Source organism: Cottoperca gobio, chromosome 21 (assembly GCF_900634415.1).
Source record: "Cottoperca gobio chromosome 21, fCotGob3.1, whole genome shotgun sequence".
In the NCBI taxonomy this organism is placed as follows: Eukaryota; Metazoa; Chordata; class Actinopteri; order Perciformes; family Bovichtidae; genus Cottoperca; species Cottoperca gobio.
In genome coordinates this window covers 22,934,767-22,947,950 of record NC_041375.1, presented here as the reverse complement: position 1 = coordinate 22,947,950, position 13,184 = coordinate 22,934,767, and the positions used below count along the sequence as shown (strand labels likewise).

Sequence of the window (13,184 nt, the reverse complement as noted above, 5' to 3'; positions counted from 1 at the left end):
GCTGTAAGCTATTATTTAAGCAGGATTTTATCAAGCGTTTGGGTCTGAAGTGTGTCAGTTGTAACCACTGCAACCAGCTATGTAAGAAAGGTTTGACCCGGCAGCTCGGCAACATGACCCGGGACTTCTGCAGCGAGGCCTGCGCCAAGAAGTTCCACGATTGGTACCACAAGGTTGGCTCCTATTCACTGCATCTGTTAATAAATGAACACAAGAATATATGTATGCAGGAACATGCTCTGAAACCTCCCTCTTGTGGCCACTAGGCGGCGAGGTGCGACTGCTGCAAGGTGCAGGGTGACCTGACGGAGTCTGTGATGTGGAGAGCAGAGATGAAGCAGTTTTGTGACCAGGATTGTCTGTTGAAGTTCTACTGCCAGCAGAACGACCCCATCATGGTCACGCAGAAAGGCCCCGAGAACTGCACCCTGGGTACAAACTGTGTGTGTGTGTGATCCTTCAGATTGCCCTGTTGAGCATGTTTCCTGTTCCATGTAACAGACAATGTATTGGGGAATGAATGAACGTTATCTGAGGTTTAGTGATATAAACTTTATGTGTCAAAGATGTGATGTTTTTTGTTTTCCTCTTTACAGGGTATGAAATGCACGGGGCCAAACTTGGGGTAAGTTGTAATGTTGTGTATCCACTTTGAAACGTAACTTTTGTTAACTAAATATACCTGCTGTTCTCATTATTAACAGTGCACATGTCCGTTTGTTTGCCTCAGATGGTGAACCAGGGCACTGTGGCGTACGCTGGTGGAGGTTTGATGAGAGATGTCAAGAACAAGGCCGTGCTCTGCAAGCCGCTCACGCTAACCAAGGCTACTTACTGCAAGCCACACATGCAGAGCAAACTTTTACAGACGGGTAAACAAAACATCTTACTTAGAAGTGTGCTGCACATCGAATAAATGTTTCTATGATGTTTGCAGTGGACTTTACTTGACTTTACTCTGCTCGCCCAACAAACCATCACTTCATGACCCATTAATACGGATTTGGATGTAATGTTATGGTTCGCCATATGTGTCCACAGATGTAGACGATGGTGTGAAGAGGGAGTATATTCCTGTACCCATACCTGTGCCTGTCTTCATCCCCGTGCCCATGAATATGTATGCCCAGATCACCCCCACTACAGTCACTCTGCCTGTACCGGTAAGACATGTTAAACACATTGATTATTTATGATAAAGGCAAAAGTGTATCTTGTAAAGGTGTTAACATGCAGTAGACTAATCGATACATGGCTCTTTTATGAACAGATGAGCAAACGACTCACTTTTTATGTTGAAAATGTGCTGTTAGTGTCACCAAAGCAAAGTAAGGAGACATTTATGTCCTGTGCCGTCCAGGTTCCTGTGCCTGTGTTCCTGCCCACCACCCTGCACGGGGCAGAGCAGATCCTCCAGACCCTCATCGAGCTGAAACACGCGATGCCCTCTGACTCTCTGGAGGCCGACATGCTCTCCATGGCTGAGATGATCGCAGAGGACCAGAAGCTAGGTACACTCACGAGAGGGTCAAAACATTACAGATCAGAGATGCCATGAATACAACGCTACATCATCTTACACTTACATACAGCGGAACATCCAGGCGTGTTTCTAGTTCTCCGAGACAGAAAAACTGTAAAAGACGTCGGCCACTGGAATGCAATGGAAGTGAATGACATTTGTTGTGTGTATTGAGATCAACAAACCTTAAAATGTCTCGTTCTGGTTACAAAATTCACAATTTAACACAAGTTTCGGTTACATTTAAAGAAAGCTGCAGCAGGTGATGTGTTGTCTTTTCCTGGTTTTAAAGGCGGCTGTAAAGTGAACCCTGAATTATCATCGATATCGAGGTCAAGATTATTGTGATATTTGGTTTTCTCTCATGTCGCCCACAAATACAAGAGATAACTGACCTGCTCTGTGTTTCAGATGTGAAGCTGGTGAAGGTGAAGAGGGAGCACGAAGGGGAGGAGGCCTCCAGCAGCAGCTCTGAGGAAGAGGAGAAGAAGGAAGAGGAGAAGGAGGAGGAGGAGAAGGAAGAGGAGAAGGAAGAAGAGGAGAAGGAAGTAGAGGAGGAGAAGGAAGACGAGGAGAAGAAGGAAGACAATGTGGAGAAGGAAGAAATGGAGGAGGAGGAGAAGAAGGAAGAAATGGAGGAGGAGGAGAAGAAGGAAGACATGGAGGAGGAGGAGAAGAAGGAAGACATGGAGGAGGAGGAGAAGAAGGAAGACATGGAGAAGAAGGAAGAAATGGAGGAGAAGGAAGAAATTGAGGAGGAGGAGGAGAAGAAGGAAGAAAAGGAGAAGAAGGAAGAAAGGGAGGAGAAGAAGGAAGAAAGGGAGGAGGAGGAGAAGAAGGAAGAAAGGGAGGAGGAGGAGGACGACAAGTACCAGCCAGACCTGGACCTGGAGACAGACTTCCCTCAAGGTAAACGCCTCCTGCTTAATGTGTTGTGTCTGAATAAGCTGGTCTCTTGAGTGCATGACGCCACCATATATAAATCCCTAAATCTAAGGTAGTCTCACTTGTTTCCCATCCTGACTGGATTTATATTTTCACCATATAACAGATAAGCAAATAATTCAACAGATGTTGTTTCCTGTCTCAGCCTCAGACCCTGTTCCTGTCCTGGAGGGGATGGACGAGGACATGGGCTTCTCTCTACCTCCAGTCCTGGCTGAGGAGACGGAGGAGAAGGAGGAGCCGGAGGAGTCTGCACCTCGACCGCAGCCCAGGAGACAAGTATGCACGCACACGATCACATATACACGTGTAACAGTTAGAAACTTTGTACTGTCCAACTTAAGTTCACTGTTTAGTAACTGTGTGTGTGTGTGTGTGTGTGTGTGTGTGTGTGTGTGTTGCAGGGGAACAAGAGGCAGGCGGTGGAGGAGAGCTCAGATCTGGCTTCGTCCTCTTCTTCCCATCCTACAGACAGACACTCAGAAGGACGGTCGCTGCCTCTCAAAGCTCGTTATGGCATCAACGCCTGGAAGCGCTGGGCGCTGTCTCCTTCTGACCAATCAGATGACACCAAAGTAAAGAACAGCTCCAAACCAAGTAAGATAAACCTGCATCATGATCGTACTCCCTAGACTCGGTAGTTTTCTAAGTGAGATACAGAATCTTATTTACAAGGAGTCCTGGTCCAGACAGCAGCATAAAAAAGTTTTTTTTACCTAGTTGCTTGTCTAAAAATAATAAAAGGATTATTTGAGAACATGTAAGATGTGTTTGCTAACAGCAGTCTGTGTCTGTTACTCATCTCCTGCAGGCCGGTCCAAAAGGAACCTGCTGTCGCTGAGTTCAGACGAGCTGAACGTGGCTCTGTCTCAGTTCGTCAGGGAGGTCTGCAGGCCCAGCGGGGAGCGCTACTCTCCCGATAGCATCCTCTACCTCTGTCTGGGGATCCAGCAGGTTGGTACCAAACCAGAGAATCAAAACCCCAGAAACACACCAGCACCTCTCCAGCAAGCCATAAACAATGGACAATGCACATTAATCAACATTTCTGTAAATGTGCCAGTGTGTCAATTTTCAACTGCAGTCAACAATGAAAAAGCAGGAAATCCTCTCATTTAAGTGGCTGGAAACATAGAAGTATTGAATAGGTGAATTGTTTCACTATTTCTGCTTAAGAAATGACTTGTACACACAATATTTGCCAATTATTTTTCTGTCAATCCATTAATGGATTAGGCGTTTCAGCTCTACATGTCAATGTGCCTGAGTCTAAGATGCACAGCCTGTAACAGCAGTTCATCCAGCTGGGGACCTTTGGTTGCATGTCAACTTCCTGTAGTTCTTGTGACTCTCTGACAACTACAAACGGAGGTAAAAACCCTAATGGCTATCATCTAAATAAATTAAAGTTTCTTATTTGACCTATGCACATGTCATACGATCATAATAAAAAATAAAAGCTTGGGGCTTCCTGCTGGACATGTGACCATGTGATCCCTCCTTTTTATTCTCCCCCCATTTCCTGTTCCCTGTCGGTGCCAAATATAGGCAAATATGCCATAACATATTATTATATGAAAAAACAATTATGAAAAAGAAAAATTAATACAAAGGCGAGGCATTAATTGTAATGTAGCGTTGTCAGAATAATAATTTTGTTGGACTTCCTCTCCGCTACCACCATAAGTTTAATTAACTAAAATTAAATTTCTTAAATAATATAAAATAACTATTACTTTTAAGATTTTAATAAGATACAATAAAAAGGTTTAGCCTTGTTAACGTTTGCTTTTTGTTCTATTAGAATTCCATCTGTAGTCATTTTAGATGTAGGAACTAAAGTTAGAGTGAGTGTTTCCGGGAGGACAGATATAAGTAGCGCACAGTCTCTCCTCCTACCCTCACATGTGAGCAGCAGCAGCACAGCATGGTAGCAGAGTGCAGCTCCAGATTGTCTGAAGTCCTCTGGAGGGTGATCTTTCTGACAGGAAAATGTAAGATTGATTTTTATCTGTTCGTGAAAACAAAGCTTAAAAGATTTAAATAGTTTTATTTGGAGTTTTATCCGGTAATACGGCTTAAAACACTGTAATGTCTTGAACCTCTTCTGGGCCTTGCTGCTGTATTTCCCTCCCAGAAAATAACCTTTTTGTTCCTGAATGTGCTGTTTGTGTCCAATGATTTTAACTTTTTGCTGTTCACATTCTGAAAAAGTGATGACAATTTATTTAAATATGAGGACACTTCAGTTTGATCTCCACAGATTGCAGATATTTGTTTGAACTTTTTATAAATGTGAGTTTTTGTGTTTGTTTTTTTTAAGCATCTTCACACCAAAGGCCGGAAAGATGATCTATTTAGTGACTCGTGTTACCAGCAGTTTGGAGAGGAGCTCAACAAAGTCCTGAAGGACTGGCAGCCCAGCGTGCTTCCTGATGGTGAGTCCATGACCATGTGCCCTGCACCATTTTTATCTGAGTCAAATGTGTCTTTTTTTGTCTTCATTTAATATCACCACACAATTAATAATGCCTGAACAACCTCAATGTGCACAAATGGAAAAAAATAATAATAATTAGTAAAGTGAAATTCAGAGGTCAAACTGAACCTAGAATTCAACAGTAGTAAGATTGCGTTGCTCGTCAGCGCCACATGGTGTCGTGCTGTGCCACTGCAGTGTGGCTCTGTGTCTGATGATTATAACTCTTTTGCTGTTCACATTCTGATCTTTTGTGATTGCACTATTTTTATTATATGAGGACACAAATGAGCAAAAACACATATTTGAGTGTTTTCATGTTTGGTAGTTATAAAGATGTAATTAGTGTGTTATATTTCCCATACATTTAAAATTGTACATGTAGCATTCATTAGGAAATTAAGGCACAGAGGTGATATCTCAAACAAATGATAAACGGACAGAAGTATCTAGTACTTATCTACTAAATAATAAATGAGTTTACACACATATACTTCATTGTATTGTGAGAATGTAGTTGCGTTTGGTCGAATGTTAAATAGATGTCATTTAAAGCCTGAAAAAATATTTCCTGCACAAATAGTTCGAAGTTCATAAATACTATTATACCCGCCATCTTGGATTCAGACTAACGATGAATGACTCCCTCCAGGTTCGCTGTGGGGTCGCGTGGAGGAGCAGAGCCTGTGGAGCAGCCGGCAGCTCGGGGAGCAGAGTCCGGCCGCTCTGCTGCGCTCTCTGGTTTACCTGAACACCAAATACTTCGGCCTGCGCACCGTGGAGCAGCACCTCCGTCTCTCCTTCGCCAACGTCTACGGCCCCGACAGCGTCCATCCTGTCACCAAGGAGACCACCGTGTGCATCCGCGTGCCTTCCATCTCTCAGGATCACAGCGGTGAGGCCGGGAACATTTCATCTGTTTAGTTGATACATTTGAAGATATATTTTATCACAATGTGATGAAAAACATTTCAAGGCTCATTCATACACCCTCAAACCTGGAAGACTGTTAAACCTCATTTATTATCTGTTGGTCCTTCAGTGCAAACAGAGTCGAGGAAGAGGAAGCGTAAGTTGGAGGACGGCGATCAGGACTTTGAGCCAGACGACGACTCGGGAGGCTCCTCTGTACGCTGCCCGGTGAAGAAGCACGAGTGTCACCTTTACGACCTCTACAGGTCCAAGTGGTGGGTTCAATGTCTTTACTGATTCATCCAGAGGAGCAAACTGCAGCAGTCATCACTGACGTCTGAGTGAAACCATGATTAAAGCACATGTTACTGAACATTTAGTGTTTGAGAATCATGAACATTAAAGGACATCTTTTAACATTTGAGAAAAAGGAATCGTGAAAGTCTTTTATATTTCTGCGGAACACTTTCCTTGATGGATTAATTTAAGATTTTGAAAACATTGATGTTCTAGATGAAAATAACAGCGTCAGGAAACCAATGTGACCAATGACGTCATCCGTTTGATTGAGTGCGTTTGTCTTGAGTCCTGTGATTATAACTCATTGCTGTTCACATCCTGAACCACAGTGTTGATTATTTAGAGATGAGGACTTCCCATAAAATGATCTGTCGTCACAAGTTTCTCTGAATGATTCATGGAACTCAGAACAATAAATTCACACTTCTCTCTCTCTCCCCCCACCTCCCTCGTTTGCTCTCCTTGTCCCTCCTCTCCTTTAACCATATCTCCCCCCTTTTGTTTATCCTTCCAATCTTTATTTCCCATTCTCTTATCTTTTCCTTTCTCCTTCTCTCCCCTCCTGTCCCCTTCCCACCTCCAGCCCGGCGTTGTTGCAGGAGCGTCTAGACGTCTTCTACGTTCAGCCGGATCCGTCCTGCGGTCCCGACGACCCGCTGTGTTTCAGCTCCGCACCGCTGGAGCGACAGATCCTGGAGAGCCTCCTCACCCGAGTCCTCCTGGTCAGGGACGTTTACACAGACAAACAGCACCCAGAGGAAGACGAGGAGGAAGAGGACGGGGCTGAAGCAGTTGGGACAGAGTAGCAGCCACTTTGACTTCTGTTAGCAGAGCCTGAACACTCAGTGGAGGAGGAAGCGGAGTATAGCTAGTAGTGTGTGTGTGTGTGTGCTCCTCCCCCGTCTTACCCTCCTCGCTGACTTTGTTTCCTCCTGGTGAGGGGCCTCCACCACCGAGAACTTGATGAAGTAGAGGAGGATGAAGCGCAGCCCAAACTTTTACTTTTGCTGATAGATTCCCAAACAGGAGCGGAGGAAGAGGGGCACAAATGAGTCCTGATGTGTGAGCTAGTTGGGATTAACAGGAGGATGAGGAGTAAGAGATGAAGGCGGTGACATTTGTTCTTGTGGTCGAACAAAAGCAAAATCAGGTAGAAGACAAAGTGTGTCGACGGTCATCGTGGCATCTTTGAAAAGATAGGATGTGCTGCTGAGGGCCGGACGAGCTTATAGTGCTCAGACGAGCAGCTTAACAATATTTAAACTCTTAACGCAGAATCATGACGGTGATCAGCAGCCAGCGGGAGGCGAAGGGACAGCGTGTCGGGGGTGCAGGATCCTTCTGGGCCAATATTCACAACTGTTCCCAATTAAGCACTTAATCGTGCTGCTCTATATTTCCAGTTTCTATTTTAATAAAGGATGTTACATCACTTAATATTCTACAGCAGAACAATATATTTGCACTGGTGGATCATTCAGGTGTCGAATCCAACGGCACGTCCACTTCTCTTTGTGGGGTTTTTAAAATGCCTCCTGATGGTCAAACGAATATTTGGTTTTGCACATTTAAGATTTAAACATAGTGCACACGGTTGGTTTGTTAAACTCCTGCAGAATGTACCGGAGGTGTGGGTTTTAAACAACCTGCAGGAGTTCTCGAGCAGAATCCCTTTGACATATTAAAAGTTATTTTAGTCTGTTTCATCACTTACATTATCACTGCAGCGGCACTCTTGTGCACGGTTTAGATTATAATGGCTGCTTTAATAAAAGAAACATCTTTTGGACACATTTCATAGGACAGGAAAGTTATGAGTGCACCTTTTTATATGCTGGAAATATCATGAGGTCAGTGTACCAATCTGAACGGGACGGGCACTCGGAGTCCCCAAAGCCTCTCGCAATGTACACAAGTGGAAGTATATGTATCTGCTTTTCTCCTTGGTCCATGCTACATGCTTCCAAGTTACAGTAAAATTGGGCCTGTAGTTTTCCCATAACCCTGCAGACAAACCTTTTTGCCGGACGGAATAAGAATCACGCTGTACATCGTCCCGCCTAAATGGTAGTAAAGGGATCTTATCAAGTAAAATGAGTGAAACCACCCGTGTAGGTATGTGTAACCTTTTTTTACGGTTCTTTATTGGCCTTGAGTGTGTGTCGATTGTCAGTATTTTAAAAGTGATGCTATGTAGAGCTGACTTTCAAAGATTATAATGGGAATATTGCCATGTTGGTTCTATCCATTGCTTTTTTTACTTCATGAAGATGGAAGTTGTGACATAAAGACCGACGGCCTCCCAGAGCAGCGTCCTGGTGTCGCACATCTCCATTATAACTGGGCTGCTGTCATTCCTTCCCATCATCCCGCTCACTGCTCTTCCTCTGTCGGTGCTGCTCTCAGGCGAACCCGGTTCCACCACAGAGGACTTCAGGAGTCAGGACTGATCCCAGGACAGTCGAAAGAGGACTCGAGTTCTCGTCTCACAACCCTGACTCGCTGTGGTGCGGGTTAAAGGCAACCTACCGACATGCTGCGTTTCTTTATACGACATTAGGGGAACTTTCATTCATGCGATGTAGCATTATGTGCGTACTAAACCCAGATTGGGATGCTTTCGAAGTGTAAATATCTGCAACAAGGCGGTTATTTGTCAACACAGAGGGACAAACTGAAACCTTCAGCGTGAAAGAAAACGCCTCCCGAGAAGCCTTTTTTAAAAGTGGTTATTTATTTATCTTATTACTTTGACTGAATCATGTTTACGTTGGGATGGGATTTCTGTGGGTACCATTTCCTTCTCAAGCTCTTCGCCTCTTGTCTGTTTTAAAAAGATTGTTTGTGCAGAACGCTGCTGAACATGAAAGATTATTCAGTTCAACACTATTTTTGTGAGAATTTCCTTTCTGCTTTTGTCCGTGTGTTTGTACTCTCCGGCTTATATCAGTTATTCTTAGTCTCCTTTTAAAACTTAATATCGGTTTATTTAAAAACTGAGTACTTTTTAATAAGTGCCCTCTTCTTCTTCCAACCTGCTTTAGAGTGCTAGCACTGCAGAGCTTATAATGTAATGAAACTGGTTGGACGTCTGAACTAAACTCATGTTTTACACCATCAATTGTTTGCTTTCTTTGATTTTTTTATTTGGTTAAATTCCTTTTTTTTTTTTTTTTTTTTTTACTTCATTTGGAGTTTTATTTACATTTGGATTGTTTCAAGACATTAGAGAAAAAGTGTCGAGTTTCAAATCTAAATTTTCATTTAAATACGGAGAATAATGTGAGACGTACACCCAAACAAGATGTGTGTTTCGACAAGTGCTCAAACTATAAGGAACGCCCTCCATCAACACAAAGGGACATTTCTCCTGACTGACAGTTATTTGTTCTGGAGGGAAGGTGTTCCTGTTATTTTGTACACTCGTGCAGCGTAACATTTGAGCAACGAAGGTTTTAGTGGATTTTTAGAGGGCACGACACTGATCTACCTGACACCAGATCAGAGGACCCGGGTTAACGTGGCCGATTTCTTTTCCTGCTGGACTCGGCGGCAGTGACCGAACCTGCCGCACGTTTGGACCCACAGTAGACTCTGTGGCTGGCTGTAACGCCTAATGTGAATGTGCCTATCTGTATATACTGAAAGTGAGTGATTGTGACTTGAGTCTGATGCTATGTGTGTGGGCTGATCTGCTGATATGATCATGTTAAATAAATGATTTCATTTTCTAACCGGACTCCTTAACGATGCTGTTTTTAATTTGCCTGTAGTACAAACAGGAAGGGCGTCGTCACCACGGGACTGAGCTGTGAACGTTCATGTGCTGAGAGTTGGAGATGCTAACTTAATATGATGAGGGGAATAGAATAGCATTTAAAGCATAAAAAACATGGTGGACAAGTGATACATTTTCCATTATATTAATACCAGATGTAAAGATATAAATGAATACTTAAAATTGATTTTATAAATTAATAATAATTATAACTAAATAAGCTAAATTAATTTGAACAGTTGCAACTTTTACTTAAGTTTTAGATCTTTGTGTGCAGGGGTGTCCAAATACTTTTGACCAATGAAAATTGATGACTAACACCAAACAGCACTTTGTCCTTTATTTAATATTCACTTCCTTTTGACACTTCTGTCAAACTTTATGAAAAGCCACGAGTTAAATGATCATGATGTTCAATTTAATGTAGGAACATTGTAGAGATAAAGTCCATATTAAAGTTACGACAGTGTGTTTATGTTTGCACAACACGGGGGGGCCTCTTCACTGACCTTCTCTATCATATCTCTTTTTACAAGGTGCCAGGCGGACATGACAGGCAGGGAGTGTTATCTGGGAGATGACGGACAGCAGGAGGAGGAGGCGAGGCCTGTCGACACCCCGGGGTCACGACGACAGCCCGGGAGGCGAAGCTCAGAGTCAAGAGACAGGAAGTTGTGTTGGAAAGGTTAAAGAGGCCATGATGTGTCTCTTCAACATGCAGCAACTGCACACTCCTGTTCTACATCATATTAAACTGAAGATCTTTGGACAGACGAAACATCACATCCCTGTTTGAGAAACGATGATGGACATTTATCACTATTTTCTGACACTTTATAACCAAAAGAATAAATAAATTAATAATGATTATTTAATATCCCCGTCTTTATCCTGTAATGAAGGCCGACATCTCACAGAAGTAAAAACAAGGGAATGAGCAGAGAGTGAAAAAGAGCACCGTCCCGTCTCTCCCAATGGGGGGCGCTACGTCCTCGCTGTGAACCCCCCTCCCCGGTGGGACCGGCCGAGTGTTCCTGAGCTCCTGGTTTATCAGCCATCACCACCAGCAGACGTGTTGTTAGACTATAACACCCGTCATTAGCTGCAGGACTTCCGTATCAGCACCCACGTCTGACAAGAGGTTCCTCTGCAGCCGGCTGACGTGAGGCGGCCTCCCCTCTCCTCCCATAAGCCTGTGCACACCCCACCCCCTCCTCCCCAGCCTCGCCCTCTCACCCTCCACACAGAAGAAGCATTGCATGAACACTCAAATCTTTTGTAGGCTTTAAGGGGAAAAACATTCCCTCCATTTCACCTCACTTTTCCTTTTTTTTCGGTGGAGGTGGACGGGTGGAGGTACAAAACACAGTGACAAAACCCAGTTTTTTTTGAAGAGGCAAGCTCTTTTCTTTCTGTGCTATCGGTCAGAGTTGGCCAGACTCCAGTAACTTGTCCCATTGATCTAAAGCTAAAACGGCCCTGTGCACCCACAGAGCCCGGCCCGTGAGGGAGCGGGGAGGGTGTAAAAACATTTTTTCACCCTCGTGGGTTTTTTTTTTGTTTGGGCTCAATCCCCAGCTCTTTCAGGGTGCATAAAGAAAGCGCTGTGGTCAGCAGGGTCATGTGGGCGAGGCCCGGGGGGTAGACTATAGGTGGCGATTAGGGCCTGTAATGTGCAATGAATCCTCTTCCAATCACATGATATGAACTAATGTCGCCATTTAATGATAAAACAACAGCGTGTGTGTGTGTGTGTGTGTGTGTGTGTGTGTGTGTGTTGATGCAGTGTACAGCTGCACAGAGGACAAGAGAGCAGGAATGGATGACAACTGCATTTTTCTCAGGTTGTGTGCTTCAACACGCGGTGCAGGACCGGCTGAAGGACGGGATAGAGGGATGTGGGTTAAAGTGCGACACAAATATTTCCCCCAATTTTCTGTCCTCCGTATCTTCTTGTACAAGATAAATGCAAACAAAATGTCCACTTGTTTCATGGACGTTCCAAAAGTGATGGCTTCTTCCAAACTGAGGATGATGATATCTGAATTTCATTTCATGGACAAAGACTGTCTACCCCCCTACACACACACACACACACACACACACACACACACACACACACACACACACACACACACACACACACACACACACACACACCAGTGTAACCTTGGCTCTGACTGGTGGCGAGGGAGAGTGGGGGGTTTGGATTAAGTTAAATTTAGGATGGCCTAACCCTATTTGGTGCCACAATCAAGCGTGAGTACAACAATCTCTTCAGCGCAGAGTCACCAAACTCAACTTTTTCCAAATCGCCCACCGGCTGACACATCACACACACACACACACACACACACACACACACACACTGTCCCCTTTTGAAGCCTGGATCACATTCCTCCTCTCCTCATAAGTAATAGTTTCTCGCTCCACAAGTAGAAATTAAAATGTTTTAAAAAAAGCTCTTATGTGTTTGTTGATGACGTGAACTGTTAGCGGTGACCTTTGACCTCTAAAGTGCAAAAGGGTGTTGCAAAATATTACAAGTGAAAACATCCAGTGATTTTATTGATTCAAAACTGAAAGATGACCTTGTTAGGATGAAGGGGGGGGGGAACAATGCATGATGGTCAAACTGAAGCAACTAAAGGATGGTTTTACTGTCAGGAGCCAGAAGTCCTGCAGACAGCAACACATCAACAGAGCAGAGATTACTGCACCTCCAAAGAAAGCTGCAGAAATGAAACATTACGCTGTTAACGTGTGTTTGGGGTTCCCAAAATAAAACGCTCAAACTGCCATAAGTGAGGTGTTTATTTGGGCTTTAGTTGACCTCTGAAAAGATGGCGGGAGATAACATTTTATTTTCAGTTTGAGTCATTTTTATAGTCATAATGAATGTCTGGTGCAGTGAGGGGAAGTCAGCCAGGTGCATTGTGGGCACTGGGCCCATACCCTCGCCTCACCTGTAGGTGTCCCCGCAGAGCTGACCTCTCCTCACGTAATTCTTTCATAATGTTGTTTGTCCCTGTGCAGCTCCCCTCCCCTCTTTCTATGGACAGTCAAACAAGCCGCTTCCCACATGCCTGCACAAATGCTGCAACATTACATCATTTATAGGATGGAAGAAGGCCCTTTTTTATTTAACTTAACTCATTAATTCAAAATGTATCAGGGTTAATTGACTAAATGAGATTTCTTTCTTTTATTTATTTTTAATTTCTGTGTTTTCCTTTCCAGTGACACTA

General features: G+C 43.8%; 1 protein-coding gene across 1 annotated transcript in view; it reads left to right on the top strand.

Moving 5' to 3' along the window:
• Positions 1-9,897, top strand: part of zmym2 (zinc finger, MYM-type 2) — a 28,274-nt gene extending 18,377 nt beyond the window's left edge. Inside the window, exons 12-26 of the mRNA XM_029458706.1 lie at positions 1-173; positions 267-432; positions 597-625; positions 731-872; positions 1,042-1,163; positions 1,361-1,511; positions 1,934-2,070; positions 2,296-2,431; positions 2,613-2,746; positions 2,872-3,064; positions 3,279-3,421; positions 4,791-4,905; positions 5,599-5,841; positions 5,989-6,133; positions 6,742-9,897. Coding sequence (XP_029314566.1) covers positions 1-173; positions 267-432; positions 597-625; positions 731-872; positions 1,042-1,163; positions 1,361-1,511; positions 1,934-2,070; positions 2,296-2,431; positions 2,613-2,746; positions 2,872-3,064; positions 3,279-3,421; positions 4,791-4,905; positions 5,599-5,841; positions 5,989-6,133; positions 6,742-6,964 — 2,252 coding nt within the window. The 3' untranslated portion in view covers positions 6,965-9,897. The remainder of the gene's footprint in view (positions 174-266; positions 433-596; positions 626-730; positions 873-1,041; positions 1,164-1,360; positions 1,512-1,933; positions 2,071-2,295; positions 2,432-2,612; positions 2,747-2,871; positions 3,065-3,278; positions 3,422-4,790; positions 4,906-5,598; positions 5,842-5,988; positions 6,134-6,741) is intronic.
• The last annotated feature ends 3,287 nt before the right edge of the window (positions 9,898-13,184 follow it).